Source organism: Rhinatrema bivittatum, chromosome 2 (assembly GCF_901001135.1).
Source record: "Rhinatrema bivittatum chromosome 2, aRhiBiv1.1, whole genome shotgun sequence".
Classification (NCBI taxonomy): domain Eukaryota; kingdom Metazoa; phylum Chordata; class Amphibia; order Gymnophiona; family Rhinatrematidae; genus Rhinatrema; species Rhinatrema bivittatum.
The window spans coordinates 8,323,245-8,341,637 of NC_042616.1; the positions used below are offsets into that span (position 1 = coordinate 8,323,245).

Genomic DNA, 18,393 nt, shown 5'->3' on the forward strand with positions numbered 1-18,393 from the left:
AGGGTCACTAGGTGATAGTATAATAAAAATAGTAACTCCATGCATCTGAGATTTACCTTTTGGGCAGGGAAGGGGAGCTCTGTCCCTTACAGGATCACCTTTGAATGTATGTGACGGGGTCACTAGGTGATAGTATAATAAAAATAGTAACTCCATGCATCTGAGATTTACCTTTTGGCAGGGAAGGGGAGCTCTGTCCCTTACAGGGTCACCTTTGAATGTATGTGACGGGGTCACCAGGTGATAGTATAATAAAAATAGTAACCCCATGCATCTGTGATTTACCTTCTGAGAGCGCTGCTCCCTTCCTCAGGTCAGTGATCATGTGATTAATGCACTGTGCTTCAGTGGATCAGTTTATGCAGAAATACAAGACAAAATCCTGCTCAGGGCAGATAGAGAAAGCAGGAAAATAAACCAGGCTTCCTAGGACACTTTGACTCTGCTTAATGCTGATTTTATTTTGGATGGATGATTTCATGTGCTAAGGCTTTTTATCACAGTAATGTTCTGTGAATATTTAGAGATATGAAACATGAACTTTGTGATTATGGGATCATTAAATGTCCTTCATTCTGCAGCCATAATTAGGAAATGAGTTGGGTCATGCTGCCCTCTGCTGGTGGTGCCTCAGTACTGCACGTTAGGTGAATGGTTCTGCAGGAAGGCCTCCAGGTTTCTGTGGTGTTTCAGGGGTGGATTCTGCTGCAGGGCTTTTAAGATTCTGTGGCACACTTACATACATCTCACATACATGGGTTTCTTGTAAACACTGGGGTCCCTGTGCACCTCCCTCTGATGTCTGTCTTCTCTTCCCTGCAGACACTGATCTCTTTCCTCACCCCGTCCCTTGCCTTTCCCCGCTCCCTCATCGTTAGCCGCTTGCCCTGGTGCTGCTATTCGAGCCTCCTTTGGCTCCTTATGCCCTTCCTTACTGTGCCAGTCAAGCTCTCGTCAGATTAGCAAGCACTGGCAGCAAACACTTCAGAGGAGGCAGAGCTGTGTAATACCGGGGGAGGCTCAGAGCAGGGGCAGCCTGTGCCGCCTCTACCAGTGAAAGAGCGATGGTAGGAGAGAGGTCGGTGGGAGAAACGGGTCCCTGTGCAGGGAGGAGGAGAGGAAACGAGGCTGCCGGTATCAGAGGGATGGGAAGAGGGGAGGAGAGAGCTTGTTCTCCCAATTCTGCAGGAAAGAGGAAAATTATGGGACAATTCCTGCAGGAATCTGCGGGTCAGGGCATCCATCTGTCACTGTTTGGACCCACAGGAAAAGCAAGGAAATCAAGAAAGAGCTAAAGGTATTAATGCTTGAAGGAAAGGGTTTCTGATTTTTAGCATGATGGAGTTTTATTTCTCTGGTGAGCAGCGAGGTTGTTGGGAGCCGAGGCGTCTCCTCTGAGCTGAGGGTCAGGGTGGTGTCAGAGGACTCCTCTTCCAGGCTCCATTGCTGCTCAGTTAGTTTTCATTTATTGGTTTCTATGATCAACCCTTGGAGGGCAGTCAAAGGGAAGCACGCAGGCACCGGATCTACCATTCTGATAAACGTGCCCTGGCTTACAGAAGCAGCCTGAAACACACATCGCAGGACAAATCCTAGGTGACTCGACATTCAGGTCATCGTCACAGTTTATCTTCTCACAGGAATTCCCACAGGTTTTATACTCGCTATTCTCTGGACAAAGACCTTGGCACTCAGTCGCACGCACACACACCCCAGATTTAGCATATGTAAGCACATATCCTGGATCGCAGAAGCAGCCAGAGATACACTGATCTGTGCATGCTTGGGCCTTGTCAAAGCGATTGTAGCAGTTCGTGGGACAGGCAGATCCACATTCGTCATAATGCTGGTTCAATCCACATTGTGCTGCTGTGGAAGAAAGAGTTATGTGTTAGTCACATGCACATTTTTACTCGCTAGTGTCTCCAGCTGGGGTTTTTGATGTATTCATTAGCAGACGTGAACCTCTTTTAGGTCAGAATACAATGGGTATCATCTTAATCTGTCAGATTTACTGATATTACTCTTAGGTCAGAGGGTGTTTTATATATAAATCATATGAAGGTGCAAGGCCCTGTGGAGCCCACGCCAGTCCTTAATAACACAGAGCTCCAGAGCAGCGCATCTGAAAATCACTGGTGCCCTGGCTGCTGAGGCCTCTCTCACTCGTTCCTTCTCCCTTCCCCACAGAACATCTTGGGTCCTCACCTAAAATCAGTCCAACCCCCTGATATCATCCCCTCTCATTTTCACACCTCACCCAATCTGTGGATCTCAGCACCAGCAGCCACCCCCCTTGCAGACCTCAGGAAAGCTCCTGGTGCAGCAGATCTCAGTGATCCAGCAGCACAAGGAAGCCGTGGCCACTGGTTTGGTTCCTGATGCCAACAGCAGAAGCAGAGAGTGAGGTCCTTATTCAGAAAAGCAGCAGGTGGATCAGTCTGGATAGTTATTCAAACAAGTTTCCCAGTGAATATCTGGGAAAACTAAAGTTATCCAGATGATGCTGAATATCAGCATTACCCAGGCATCAGGATAAATCAGGGTTAAAATGAGTTTTACCCATCGCAGCTCTTACCTGGATAAATTAGAAGGAATCAGAGACATCAAATAAACCAAAAAACTTGTGACGGTCATCACAAGGAACTCTATGAATTTATTTTTTACAAGTTTTCCTGTCCCTTTCTCCAAAAGAACAATACATCTGCACCACAGATAGTCAACTTTAGTCATGGAGTGCCATAAGGGTTTCAGGATATCCACGATGAATATGCAGGAGATATGCATGCACTGACTCCATTATATGCAAATATATCTATCTCATTCATATTCATCGTGGGTATCCTGAAAAGCAGAACAGAGTTACCTACCCCTGATCTACAGCAAATGTAATTCACCTCCATTCACTCCTCACCTACACTTATTTGTCATTTGCTTTCCTTTACATTAAAATTCCAATCCCTTCAAATTTAAACTCAGTAATTCTCAGTTTTGAGTATTGTGCAATCTAGAGAAAGGTGGGGGGAAGGGAGATGGACAACTAACCACCAAGCTGAAAAGGGATCTTCCCTCTCAGTGTACAGGGGTGGCGGTGGCTTCTTGTAGACCCGGCAGTGTCTGCTCAACCAATGTGAAACTCAGGAATTGCAGCTATGACCCCACACTCTCAGATCTCACCAAAGCATAACCTCCTACCTCCCGTCATTGTACCTGCAATATGAGGTCACAGACAGACGGACAGGTGCAATCTCCCATATGGCGTTCTTCCCATACTTCATGCGACAATGCTGAGAAAGCAAATCCCTTTCTGCACATAACACAGGCCTCCGTATGGATAGATAATGTTACTTAGCAGAGTGGGTGTATTTTAAACAAGTAGTTATCTGAGTCTCTTACGTATTGCCAAAGCCGCTGTCATCTGTACTTCCAGAAGTAAGGCAGGTAATGCTGGAATTAGAACAGTAATAATTAGCACCGTTACATCTCTCTATTTTATAACATTTAAGGGTCTGTGGGGGAGCATCAGAGCATGCAGGGGCACCAGAGCAAAGCCCACAGGAGCTGGGGGATGGGCTTCCCCACTGCAGGAGGCCTCAGGTAATGGGATAAGGGGTGGTGGGATCAATATCATAGCAGTGGCAGCAGCAACAGCAGTGGTCAGGCTGATGGATTTCAGAGACCCCATCAGTTGCAGAAAGACGAGGCCCAAGGTAAAAGAGGTTGAGTGAAAAGAGAGGCAACTTGGGTTTGAGGAGGTGAGAGGCAATACAAGAGGGGAAGAGAAATGAGAGAGAAGGTGAGTGAGAGGAAAGAGAATGGAGGAAGGGAAGACAGGGATGGGGTGAGAGGAAGAAGAAGGGAGGGTGATTGAAATAAAAAAAATAAACAGGAGGTGCGAAGGAGAGGTAGCAAAAGAGAAGAAATGGAGAGAGGTGGGGAGAACAAAATGGTGAGAGTGCAATGAGGAAAAGAGCAAACGCCCCAATCCCTCCTGTCCACTGTAGAGCACCTTGTTGGGGGCAAGCAATCAGCTTATGAGTCAAAAACAGAGTCCGAGCTGAGAGATGAGGAAAGTCCCTTCATGGCCTTATGGTTAAGAACATAAGAAGAACATAAGAACATAAGAAGAGCATAAGAACATAAGAAATTGCCATGCTGGGTCAGTGCAAGGGTCCATCAAGTCCAGCATCCTGATTCCAACAGTGGCCAATCCAGGTCACAGGTACCCGGCAGGATTCCTAAATTACATAAGAACATAAGAAATTGCCATGCTGGGTCAGATCAAAGGTCCATCAAGTCCAGCATCCTGATTCCAACAGTGGCCAATCCAGGTCACAGGTACCCGGCAGGATTCCTAAATTACATAAGAACATAAGAAATTGCCATGCTGGGTCAGATCACAGGTCCATCAAGCCCAGCATCCTGATTCCAACAGTGGCCAATCCAGGTCACAGGTACCCGGCAGGATTCCTAAATTACATAAGAACATAAGAAATTGCCATGCTGGGTCAGATCAAAGGTCCATCAAGCCCAGCATCCTGATTCCAACAGTGGCCAATCCAGGTCACAGGTACCCGGCAGGATTCCTAAATTACATAAGAACATAAGAAATTGCCATGCTGGGTCAGACCAAGGGTCCATCAAGCCCAGCATCCTGATTCCAACAGTGGCCAATCCAGGTCACAGGTACCCGGCAGGATTCCTAAATTACATAAGAACATAAGAAATTGCCATGCTGGGTCAGACCAAGGGTCCATCAAGCCCAGCATCCTGTTTCCAACAGTGGCCAATCCAGGCCATAAGAACCTGGCAAGTACCCAAAAACTAAGTCTATTCCTGTACTCTTCATTCGTTTCCCCTTTCCATTTTTTGGAGGATATTTTTAGCTAGAAAAGCTTCTCTTATCTTATATTTTAATAATGCCAGCAGGTGTTTGTCCTTATTATCAGCAGATGACACAAATTTATGCAAAGTAGTTAAATCTTAAGCGGATTGTGATAAATTGCAGGAGGACCTTATGAGACTGGAAAATTGGGCATCCAAATGGCAGATGAAATTTAATGTGGATAAGTGCAAAGTGATGCATATAGGGAAAAATAACCCTTTCTGTAGTTACACAATGTTAGGGTCTATCTTAGGAGCTACCACCCAGGAAAGAGAGATCGTCGACTCAGTGTGCTGAGACAATCAAAAAAACAAACAGAATGGCAAATAAAATGATGGATGTCATAATGACTCTGTATCGCTCCATTGTAAGACCACATCTGGAATACTGTGTGTAATTCTGGGTCACCGCATCTCAAAAAAGATATAGTTGCACTGGAGAAAGTGCAGATATGGGCTACCAAAATGATAAAGGGAATGGAATGGCTGCTCTATGAAGAAAGGCTAAGGAAGTTAGGGCTGTTCAGTTTGGAGAAGAGTCTACAAAATCATGAAAATACTTGAATAATTTAAAGTAAATCGGTTATTTACTCTCTCAGTTAATGGAAGGATTAGGGGGCACTCTCTGAAGTTAGCAAGTAGCTCATTTAAAACAAATAGAAGAAAAGTCTTTTTCACTCATTGCCTAGTTAATGTCTGGAATCTATTGCCAGAAGATGCAGTGTAACTGGGTTTAATAAAGTTTTAGATAAGTTCCTAGAGGAAAAAATCCATAAACTGTTATTAATTAATAAGCAATAGTAGTATGAGATTTATTTAATGTTTGGATACTTGCCAGGTACTTGTGACTTGAATTGGCCACTGTTGGAAACAGGATGCTGGACTTGATGGACCCTTGGTCTGACCCAGTATGGCAATTTCTTATGTTCTTATATTCTTTTAATGCATAGAATACATGTGATCGGGGTTTCCAAGATGGTATTTTTAAACAACGTCCATGCCTGATATAAATGCTTAACCTTTGCAGCAGCTCCTTTCAGTTTTTCCTAACCATTTTTCTCATTATATCATAATCTCCATTTTGAAAGTTAAATGCTATCACAGTAGATTTCTTAGTGTCCTCGCTCCATTAGCTCTTTCAACAAATCATGTGTTCCACTAAGTATTAGGTCTAAAGTAGCTCCCCCCTTGTCGATTCGTGTACCAGCTGCTGCATGAAGCAGTCATTTAGCAGGACCTGATATGACGTTTACCAAGTCAATGCTGGGGTAATTGAAACCACCCATTACAACTGTGTTGCTATTTGTATTAGCTTCACTAATTTCTGTTAGCATTTAATAATCTATCTGTTCATTCTGGCCAGGTGGATGATAAGATACCCCACTGCTATTCCATTCACCTTCTCACCTGGAATGTCTTCCCTTAACAATTCAACACTGCATTTTGTTTCCTGCAGAACTTTTGTCCTATTTTGACTCTATGCTATCTTAATATATAATGCCACCTCCCCACCAATTTGATCAATCCTATCATTGCAATATAATAATTTGTACCCTGGAATCACTGTGTACCATTGATTAACCTTCTAACAGGTCTCTGAGATCCAATTATATCTCTGTCTTCATCCAGTGCTATACACTCTAACTCTCCCAGCATATTATTCAAAGTATGTTTTTTGTTTGAATTAACCAGTTGCTTATCAGTTGATGGGGTAATTTGGAATCTTTCTGCCCTTTACTTAAAGGCACATGGGCTATGTTAGGATTTATTGCAACCTCTCTACTGGGATGCCTGAATTTACCTTTTCCCATAGTATTCTCCAAAGATACATTATTATGAACCATGCATTTCTGAGCGACTGTCGGCTTTTCCCCATCATCTAGTTTAAAACCTGCACTATCTCCTTTTTAAAAGTTAGCACCAGCAGCCATTTGTATAATCCTTGGAGTGATTACGATGCAAAGTTTGCTATCACTTACCCATTAGTAGGCAGAACAGGTTGCAGCGTGACTTCATCATGCTCAGTCTTTTTGTGCCTGCAAGGAGAATTGAGAAGACACCATCCTCAGTCAGTCCAATGTCAGCAGAGACAGAGAAAGGAGGGAGCAGAGAAAGATGGAGAGACAGAATGAGAGAGGAAGAGAGACAGAGAACAGGTAAGAAGAGACCATCCTCAGTCAGTCCCATGTCAGCAGAGACAGAGAAAGGAGGGGGAGCAGAGAAAGATGGAGAGACAGAATGAGAGAGGAAGAGAGACAGAGATCAGGTAAGAAGAGACCTTTCTCAGTCAGTCCCATGTCAGCAGAGACAGAGAAAGGAGGGGGAGCAGAGAAAGATGAAGAGACAGAATGAGAGAGGAAGAGAGACAGAGATCAGGTAAGAAGAGACCATCCTCAGTCAGTCCCATGTCAGCAGAGACAGAGAAAGGAGGGAAGCAGAGAAAGATGGAGAGACAGAATGAGAGAGGAAGAGAGACAGAGATCAGGTAAGAAGAGACCACCCTCAGTCATTCCCATGTCAGCAGAGACAGAGAAAGGAGGGGAGCAGAGAAAGATGGAGAGACAGAATGAGAGAGGAAGAGAGACAGAAAACAGGTAAGAAGAGACCATCCTCAGTCAGTCCCATGTCAGCAGAGACAGAGAAAGGAGGGAAGCAGAGAAAGATGGAGAGACAGAATGAGAGAGGAAGAGAGACAGAGATCAGGTAAGAAGAGACCACCCTCAGTCATTCCCATGTCAGCAGAGACAGAGAAAGGAGGGGAGCAGAGAAAGATGGAGAGACAGAATGAGAGAGGAAGAGAGACAGAAAACAGATAAGAAGAGACCATCCTCAGTCAGTCCAATGTCAGCAGAGACAGAGAAAGGAGGCAGAGCAGAGAAAGATGGACAGACAGAATGAGAGAGGAAGAGAGACAGAGATCAGGTAAGAAGAGACCTTCCTCAATCAGTCCAATGTCAGCAGAGACAGAGAAAGGAGGGGGAGCAGAGAAAGATGGAGAGACAGAATGAGAGAGGAAGAGAGACAGAGATCAGGTAAGAAGAGACCTTTCTCAGTCAGTCCCATGTCAGCAGAGACAGAGAAAGGAGGGGGAGCAGAGAAAGATGAAGAGACAGAATGAGAGAGGAAGAGAGACAGAGATCAGATAAGAAGAGACCATCCTCAGTCAGTCCCATGTCAGCAGAGACAGAGAAAGGAGGGAAGCAGAGAAAGATGGAGAGACAGAATGAGAGAGGAAGAGAGACAGAGATCAGGTAAGAAGAGACCACCCTCAGTCATTCCCATGTCAGCAGAGACAGAGAAAGGAGGGAAGCAGAGAAAGATGGAGAGACAGAATGAGAGAGGAAGAGAGACAGAGATCAGGTAAGAAGAGACCACCCTCAGTCATTCCCATGTCAGCAGAGACAAAGGAGGGGAGCAGAGAAAGATGGAGAGACAGAATGAGAGAGGAAGAGAGACAGAAAACAGGTAAGAAGAGACCATCCTCAGTCAGTCCATTGTCAGCAGAGACAGAGAAAGGAGGGCGAGCAGAGAAAGATGGAGAGACAGAATGAGAGAGGAAGAGAGACAGAAAACAGGTAAGAAGAGACCATCCTCAGTCAGTCCAATGTCAGCAGATACAGAGAAAGGGATGGAACATCTCTCCAACAATGAGAAGCTAAACAGGCTATGGCTGTTCTCCTTGGAAAAGAGACGGCTGAAAGGGACAGACTCGACGTTTTATATAATCATGAGTGTGGTGCAATGGGTAAATAAAGGATGGTTATTTACTCTTTCAAATAATTCAAAATCAACGGGAAACTCCATGGAATTTACCACCAGCAGATTCAAAACAGTACTTTTTCACTCACTGCACTGTCATGCCGTGGAATCTGTTGTCAGTGGATGTGGTCAAGCTGACAAGTAAAGCAGGGTTTAAAAGACTCTTGCATAAGTTCTTGGAGGAAAAACCCATAACACATTATGAGCCAGGTAGGCTAAAGAATGTTCTTGCTTACCCTGGGAGTGAGTTACAGGAATTAGTTCAATTTTATGGGATCTGGCAGGTATTTTCGACCCACAGTGGCCACTGTCAGGGACACGATGTTGGATTCAATGGACCTTGGTCTGATCCAACGTGACATTTCTTGTGTTCTAATTGAATTTTATATTTAACAAAACCACTGGAGAAGTTATATCAAGAATAAATATATTTAGCAAATAGGTGCCCATGTATTTGTCCTATTTTATCACTGGTTCCAGTTCCATCCCTTTCTCAGAAATTGCAGCTGGGTTAAATAACTCACCTCTGCCCTCTTCAGCCCGTGAGATGCCCTTCTCTTAGTTATTGCTTGCTGAGGTGACCAAAGCTGTGGAGATCTGAGGCTTTATGGGAAATGTCCCAGAGGGTGTTCCTGCGCCCTGACCAATCATAGAAGGAGTTGGACTCTAGACTTTGTACAGTCTATAATGACCTCCCCTACCCCCATGCATTGTCCCTTTCCTAAACACACATCAGTGATGGATTGTTTGACTTTTACAAAGGAAGGAAGTCTGGTGACTTGGCTGACCAGGTGTGTATGGGTGTGTAAGTTTTTTATATTGTTTGCTTAAAGCAATGGATTGGGACACCTCTTGCTTCATAGCCTGGGATTCAGGCTGCTCCAGAACTGCTCTGTTCTTCACCACCCAGACATTGTCAGATTGTTTGTGACCTTTCCTTGAGCCTTCATGTCCTGTGTCCTAATGTGTAAGACCTCAGCTCTATAGAACTGGGAACCCTTGTAACAACCGCAATTGACAATCTCTAATAAGTCATAAAATTATGTGCACATGGAGGTCCATATTCCTTGGGCCAGTGAGCAAGAAGCGAATTCATAAATGACCTGGAGATGGAAACAAGTGAGCTGATCAAATTTGCCAATGACACAAAATTACTCAAGTTTGTTAAATCACAAGAGGATTGTGAGGAATTGCAAAAGGACCTTACAAAACTGGGAGACTGGGCAGGCAAATCGCAAATGAAATTTAATGTGCAGAAGTGCAAAGTGATGCACTTAGGGAAAATTAACCCAAATTATAGCTACACAATGCAGGGTTTTCCATTAGGAGTCACCACTCAGGAAACGGATCTAGGTGTCATCCTTGAAAATATGTTGAAATCTTCTGCTCAGTGTGCAGCAGCAGCAGCCAAGAAAGCAAATAGAATGCTGGGGATTATAAGGAAAGGAATGGAGAATAAAACAGAGAATATCCTAATGCCTCTGTATCACTCCATGGTGCATCCTCATCTTGTGTTCATATATCATACACAAACAGAATGCTGGGGATTATTAGGAAAGGAATGGAGAATAAAACAGAGAATATCATAATGCCTCTGTATCACTCCATGGTGCGACCTCATCTTGTGTTCATATATCATACACAAACAGAATGCTGGGGATTATTAGGAAAGGAATGGAGAATAAAACAGAGAATATCATAATGCCTCTGTATCACTCCATGGTGCATCCTCATCTTGTGTTCATAAATCATACACAAACAGAATGCTGGGGATTATTAGGAAAGGAATGGAGAATAAAACAGAGAATATCATAATGCCTCTGTATCACTCCATGGTGTGACCTCATCTTGTGTTCATTTATCATACACAAACAGAATGCTGGGGATTATTAGGAAAGGAATGGAGAATAAAACAGAGAATATCCTAATGCCTCTGTATCACTCCATGGTGCATCCTCATCTTGTGTTCATATATCATCCACAAACAGAATGCTGGGGATTATTAGGAAAGGAATGGAGAATAAAACAGAGAATATCATAATGCCTCTGTATCACTCCATGGTGCATCCTCATCTTGTGTTCATAAATCATACACAAACAGAATGCTGGGGATTATTAGGAAAGGAATGGAGAATAAAAAGAGAATATCATAATGCCTCTGTATCACTCCATGGTGTGACCTCATCTTGTGTTCATTTATCATACACAAACAGAATGCTGGGGATTATTAGGAAAGGAATGGAGAATAAAACAGAGAATATCATAATGCCTCTGTATCACTCCATGGTGCGACCTCATCTTGTGTTCATATATCATACACAAACAGAATGCTGGGGATTATTAGGAAAGGAATGGAGAATAAAACAGAGAATATCATAATGCCTCTGTATCACTCCATGGTGCATTCTCATCTTGTGTTAATATATCATACACAAACAGAATGCTGGGGATTATTAGGAAGGAATGGAGAATAAAACAGAGAATATCCTAATGCCTCTGTATCACTCCATGGTGCATCCTCTTCTTGTGTTCATATATCATACACAAACAGAATGCTGGGGATTATTAGCAAAGGAATGGAGAATAAAACAGAGAATATCCTAATGCCTCTGTATCACTCCATGGTGCATCCTCATCTTGTGTTCATATATCATCCACAAACAGAATGCTGGGGATTATTAGGAAAGGAATGGAGAATAAAACAGAGAATATCATAATGCCTCTGTATCACTCCATGGTGCGACCTCATCTTGTGTTCATATATCATACACAAACAGAATGCTGGGGATTATTAGGAAAGGAATGGAGAATAAAACAGAGAATATCATAATGCCTCTGTATCACTCCATGGTGCATTCTCATCTTGTGTTCATATATCATCCACAAACAGAATGCTGGGGATTATTAGGAAAGGAATGGAGAATAAAACAGAGAATATCTTAATGCCTCTGTATCACTCCATGGTGCATCCTCATCTTGTGTTCATATATCATCCACAAACAGAATGCTGGGGATTATTAGGAAAGGAATGGAGAATAAAACAGAGAATATCATAATGCCTCTGTATCACTCCATGGTGCGACCTCATCTTGTGTTCATATATCATACACAAACAGAATGCTGGGGATTATTAGGAAAGGAATGGAGAATAAAACAGAGAATATCATAATGCCTCTGTATCACTCCATGGTGCATCCTCATCTTGTGTTCATATATCATACACAAACAGAATGCTGGGGATTATTAGGAAAGGAATTGAGAATAAAACAGAGAATATCATAATGCCTCTGTATCACTCCATGGTGCATCCTCATCTTGTGTTCATATATCATACACAAACAGAATGCTGGGGATTATTAGGAAAGGAATGGAGAATAAAACAGAGAATATCATAATGCCTCTGTATCACTCCATGGTGCGACCTCATCTTGTGTTCATATATCATACACAAACAGAATGCTAGGGATTATTAGGAAAGGAATGGAGAATAAAACAGAGAATATCATAATACCTCTGTATCACTCCATGGTGCGACCTCATCTTGTGTTCATATATCATACACAAACAGAATGCTGGGGATTATTAGGAAAGGAATGGTGAATAAAACAGAGAATATCATAACGCCTCTGTATCGCTTCATGGTGCGGCCTCATCTTGAGTATTGTGTTCAGTTTTGGTCACCACATCTCAAGAGAGATATAGCAGAATTAGAAAAGGTACAGAGTGGACTTCCAGTTTTGGAGGAAACCTGATTGGACGTGGGTGGCCTGAGCTCCATAGACTTCCTTTGCTCTACATAATTTTGGCTGTTTTCTCTAGTGAGCAACCCAGCATAGCAGTGCAAAAATCAATGACACAGTGGATGAACTCTTGTCATTAAAAAGAAGCCTGTTACGAGCGGAGAACCGGCCAGAACTATGCAAGAAAAGAGTCGGCTATTGAATCACAAAATGGCAACGATACCCCCCAGGGCCGAGTCGGATAAAGTTATGGCGATAGTGTCTGAGGAAGTAATACATACCATCTCCAAAAGTGTGTCGACTGCTCTCAAAGATCATATATCAAAATTTAAGTCCACAATCAATGAGATAGATCAAGGAAGTGCTGGAGACTCAGGTGCAATGGATGTTTAAGGTTGAGCAGAGAGTATCAGTGCAGGAGGACCATGCAGTGCTGCAAGAAGAAAATGCAGAGTTGCTTGAGCGGTTGGAAGACTAGGAAAATCGGAATAGGAAAAATAACTTCCATGTTCTAGGCCTGCCTGAAACTTCAAAAGACGCTGAGCTTCCTTCCTAATGTGAGAAATGGCTGTGGACAGCAGTCTGCATTGAGGTGTCAGCGACACCACTGGTTTGCGAGCGTGCTCACCGAGTGAGATTCCTGAAAGAAAATTCTAACTGGCCTAGACCTGTCATTGTTTGAATCCTTTGCTGGGCTGATAAGTGCATATCAAGTTAAAGGGGAGTAAAAATAATGCTCTTCAATGACTTTTCTGCATGAGTGGCGGGGCAGAGGAAAGAGTTATTGCCACCATGTGCTGAATTACATAAGAGGGGAATTCGATTTGCCTTGCTATACCCTGCTTATCTAAGGGTATATTATGGAGGAAAAACACAATTATTGGTCACTAAAGAGTAAATAACACAATTCATGAACAATCTGTATTAAAACATGGCAAGCAGTTTCTGCAGCAACAGAAACATTCTGGTGGCAACAACAAGATGGCGGCGACCAGTGATGCACCCTTGTTCTCCCTTATCTTCAGCCTTAACAGGTTTTGCTATGAACTATGAATAATTTGGAGGATGGGTGCACGAAGCCTGGCTGTTAGATTTGTGAAATTAGTGCATGAGACTGTCTGTTGCCTCTGTTTGCATTTGGTTTAATTTTATGACTGAGAATGCAGCTGATATCATGGGAGATACAGTTAAACTGAAGCGAGAAGTATAAGAACTATATGAGATGAGACTGAGTTTACCTCTGCGATATGGCTCATGTCCTCATCCTTCTCCCACGTTGCTTTTGTGCATCTGAGAGAGGGAGGGGAGCTAACATGATATGCCTATAGGGTAGTATGAGTTATTTGTTATCGTTCTTTATTCGTTCGTTATTTGTTATCGTTCTTTTGTTCAATAATTTGTTGATTGTTTAATGTTACGCTGCACGTTCTCTGTTACGCTGCACGTTCTCTGTTCAATACTTTGTCTATTGTTTAATGTAACGCCTTACCGGCGACAGTTTTGTTATATGGAAACCGACTTGATTTGATATGTATATCGAGAATGTCGGTATATAAAAACCCTAAATAAATAAATAAATAAATTATTAATTCATATTGTTTGTATTGCTGAGTAGTAGTTTTCTTTCAGGACTTGGGTAATCCTGTACAATATGGACATTGAGGGGCGTCCACAATGGGCCCACTCTCCAGCATAGATGACAGGTAGAAGGCGAGCAGCTGGAGAGTGGCGGTCCCTTGGAGCACTTTAAGTTGAGTTTATTTTGTTGGTGTTGGGGAGATGTGTGACGGTGTGTTATTGGGTGTTGGGGGAGGGGGGAGGGGGGAGGGGGGAGGGAGGATTGTGGTAGGGTGGGGAGGGAGAGGGATGGAAGGATGGAGATCCAGAAGTGGAGATAATTGGAATTGCGTCAAACTAGTTTCACTCGAGCCAGTAGGGCGACCTGTCTGTTCTTATTCAACCTGGCTCGAGCCGGTAGTCGGGTCGGGTGAGGACGGATGGGTTGCTCGTCAGTTGGCAGTAAGAGAGAAGCGATAGCGCTGTCTCTTCTCTTTTGCTGCCGCGGATGCTGCCCCTGGAACCCTGGCGCCCTAGGCCCCCGCCTAGTTCGCCTAATGCTTACGCTGGCCCTGGTCACATGGCTACCATTTTGGTTCAATGGATGGAGATGACATAAGGATTGCCACTCTAAATGTAGATAGGATCCACTTCCCAGGGAAATGTACTAAATTGCTTACTATGTTAAAGAGGGGCAAAATACAGATTGCATGCTTGCAAGAAATACATCTATCTGATGAGGAACAAATGAAACTAAAACGGGACTGGGTTGGGAGCTGCCAGTTTACCTCCTATTCATGTAGGCAAAGAGGGGTGGCCACGCTTATTCATAAGGATTTGCCCCTTACTGTGGAAAAATCAATCAAAGACACCAAAGATCATTTCCTGTTTCTGGCAGGGACCCTCTATGTAGGGAATGACCTCATTTGGAATGTATATGTGCCAAATGTTTTCTCATCAGAATTTTTTGCCTCCCTGATAAATAATATTCTTTCTTTTCCCGACTTCAGTTTGATTCTAGGGGGAAATTTCAATATGGTGGCCAATAGTGGGGAAGATTGCAAACCTTCTAGGATACCCAAGGCTCAGGAACATGAAAAAGGGGTGAACTTAATAATGAAAGAGCTGGGAGTGTGAGATATCGGGGAGAAAGGCTTTTCCTTTTGTTCTAATCTTCAACAGAGCTACTCCAGGATTGACTATAGCCTTCTCTCAGAAAGGTTATTTCCACTAGTTTCTAGTTCCACTATTGTGTCGAGCATGATCTGGGATCATGGCTTCTGTGTTTCTGACATTATTTGGGTGGCAGATTGAAACAGGTTCCAACTTGGAGGATGAATGCTCGGTTGATTAAAGATGCAGATTTCTGTTAATTATTAAGGGATAAATGGGAGGAATATTATCGATTGAATTCAACACCAGAAACGATTCCTACGTTTATATGGGAAGCTGGCAAGGTGGTTACGAGGGGGACATTATCGACTGTGTGGCCAGACAGAGGAAAAAATGAGATGCCAGGATTTTGTGCCTCTCCAGCTTGTTGCAGTCAAGAAAAAGAGATCATGTATTATCTATGCCAGAGGAACACAGGAGAATGGTGACCGAGACTAGGGCTGTCTTAAATTATTTGCTCCATCTCAAAGCTACGTGCTTCCTTAATCACCTCAAATTTTTAAGTATGGTAATAAGGCAGTTAGTTAGACTGATGGCGAATTTGGTTAAGGGGATACAGCAAAGAGCATACATAACTGGACTGAAAGACGAGAAGGGGTACCAATTGTAAACATGGAAAAGATCTTGGAAGTGTTTCGGTCTCTTTATCAAAACTTATATGATATGGGATCTTCTGATATGGGCAAACAAGATGAATTTTTTAGCGATTTATCTCTGCCTGTTATATCCCCAGAAAAGGCAATTATTAAATTACTGAGGCCAATCTGTGGGGAGGAGATCTTTAGAGCAATAACTAGACTTAAATTAGCGAAAGTGGCTGGAGCGGATGGCCTAGGGTCTGAATTTTATAAAATACGTAAATTCCAGCTGTTAAAAACCGCTAACAGAAATGTTGAACTACGCTCTGACTCATGGGTTTTTCACATCTACTGTGAATCAGGCTGTTATTATCATGTTACCCAAACAAGAAAGAGACCTGGGTAACCCCATATCATTTCGACCCATTTCCCTTTTAAATGTAGATGCAACGTTGTTAGCTTCCATATTGGCTGCTTGCTTGGGAGAAGATCAGATTGGATTTGTGACCAGAAGATATGAGGTAAACAATGTGCGTAAATTCTTTGCAGTTTAAAGTTGTTCACAGGGAGATGGTGACGAAGGAATGGTGTGAAGTTTAGATGCAGAAAAAGCATAAGGTTAATTGGTCTTATATGTTGTGGGTGTTTAGGCCAGTTTGGTTTAGGGGCCCCTTTTGGTACTGGATTAAGCTACTCTATACAAATCTTTCGGCTCGTATCTTAGTCAGTGCCTCCCTTTCAGAAGTGGTTTCCTTGAAGGGTGGCACCAGACAGGGATGTCCCCTCTACTGTTTGTGCTTATGCCTGAGACATTGGCAATAAAGTTACGGCAAGCTGAGGATTTGCAGGGGATTAAAGTTGGGACAACTGACTTTTTGCAGACAATATTCTGTTGTTCTTGGCAAAGGCCAGATCTGCTATACTTCCGGTTATGCAATATTTTCTAGCCTTTCAATCCTTTGCTAGGTTGACCATACATTTTGATAAATCAGAAGCTCTACCGGTGCATCAAGGTCTGATGGATCATTGGCGGGATAGATTTCCTTTTTGATAAGCATCTCAAAAAATGAAGGGGTAGATTTTTAAACGGTCGTGCCGATTTTATAACATGCGCGCTGGATTTTATAAGGGGATGGGAATCATGCAATTTCCGCAACGACGCATTCCAGCCTTCCCGCGTTCCCTCCTAGTCTGCTACAATTAAGGAGCAGACTGGGAGGGAACTTGCCCACCCCCTACCTAACATCCCTTCCCCTTCCCCTCTCCTCTCCTCCCTACCCCCTAAACCCTGCCTATTTCTTTTTTTTTTTTTGTGTTGCAATACTTACTCAGGGCCTGACCTGAATTAAGTTGTGCGCGCCGGCAGCCAGAACAGCAATGAATGGCGCTGTCCTGGTCTGCCCCCTCAAAGAGGCCCGGCAATTCTGCTCGTAAAGGGGGTTACGCGTGTGGCTGGGTCCCTTTGAAAATGTGCGCAGCATGCGCAAGGCCCGGCCACGCGAGTAACCCCCGTTTTTTACGTCTGCAGCTTTTTGAAAATTTACCCTTAAGTATTTAGAAGTGTGGATCCCTAGGTACTTAGCACTGCTTTATGAGTCCGGTTTCAAGGATTTATTAGATAGCATTCACAATCAGTTATGGGTTTGGAAGGATTTTCCGATTTTATTGATGGGCAGAAATTACATTGTTTAAAATAATCATTTTACGTAAACGTTTATATCGTAAACGTTTAAATCAGAGCGGCCTCGGAGGGAACTTTCTTTCGCCCTCCCTTCCCCTACCTAACCCACCCCCCCGGCCCTATCTAACCCCCCCCCCCCCCTACCTTTATCCATGGATTTACGCCTCCCGGAGGGAGATGTAAATCCACGCACGCCAGCGGGCTGCTGGCACGCCGAGACCCGACCCGGGAGCGGTTCCGGAGGGCGAGGCCACGCCCCTGGAACGCCCTGGGCTGAAACCACGCCCCCGGACCCGCCCCCGAAACGCCGTGTCCCGCCCCCAAAATGCCGCGTTGTTCTGCCCCACCCTCCGACACGCCCCCTTCAGAAAACCCCGGGACCTACGCGCGTCCCGGGGGTCTGCGCGCGCCGGCGACCTATGCAAAATAGGCACGCCGGCACGCAAGGCCCTGCTCGCATAAATCCGGGCGGATTTACGCGAGCAGGGCTTTAAAAATCCGCCCGATAATTTCTGCCCCAGATATAAGGAAGATCTTTTACTTAAGAATAACTTTAATACATTATCTCTGTCTTCTGAGAATTTAAATTTCACCAATAAGGTTCCTCGCATTTCAGTTTGAGAACTGTAAGAAGTCTCTATCAATTCTGTGACATTCAATGAGGTTCCATCTTCTTGTAAGTTTTCATTTTGTTGCTCAATTATTTCAATAAAAATATGCCTTCAATACCACAGGTAACTTTTCAGGTGTTAAAAACAATGAGGTAGATCTTTAAAAAGTATGCTGGATTTTATAAGATATGCGCGTAGCCACGCGTATCTTATAAAATCCGGGGTCGGCGCGCACAAGGCTGTGCAAAATTGGCAGCCTGCGCGCGCCGAGCCACGCAGCCTGCCTCCGTTCCCTCCGAGGCCGCTCCGAAATCAGAGTGGCCTTGGAGGGAACTTTCCTTCCGCGTCCCCCCACCTTCCCCTCCCTTCCCCTTCCTAACCCACCCCCCCACCTTTGTTGGGCAAGTTAC

At 43.8% G+C, this 18,393-nt stretch overlaps 1 protein-coding gene across 1 annotated transcript; it reads right to left on the reverse strand.

Moving 5' to 3' along the window:
• Positions 1–490: 490 nt before the first annotated feature.
• LOC115083481 (zonadhesin-like) lies at positions 491–9,212 on the reverse strand. The gene is made up of 4 exons (XM_029587337.1): positions 9,168–9,212; positions 6,864–6,920; positions 3,397–3,447; positions 491–1,869 (listed from the first exon to the last, which is right to left on the reverse strand). The coding sequence occupies exons 2-4, from the start codon at positions 6,901–6,903 to the stop codon at positions 1,466–1,468; spliced, it is 495 nt and encodes a 164-aa protein (XP_029443197.1). The 5' UTR covers positions 6,904–6,920; positions 9,168–9,212; the 3' UTR covers positions 491–1,465.
• Positions 9,213–18,393: the final 9,181 nt, after the last annotated feature.

Coding starts and splice junctions, on each gene's coding strand:
- LOC115083481 (XM_029587337.1), bottom strand. CDS start 6,903: ATGATGAAGTCACGCTGCAACCTGTTCTGCCTACTAATGG. Junction 3,448..6,863: donor CCTGTTCTGCCTACTAATGG/GTAAGTGATAGC, acceptor TTCTAATTCCAG/CATTACCTGCCTTACTTCTG. Junction 1,870..3,396: donor GACAGCGGCTTTGGCAATAC/GTAAGAGACTCA, acceptor TTTCTTCCACAG/CAGCACAATGTGGATTGAAC.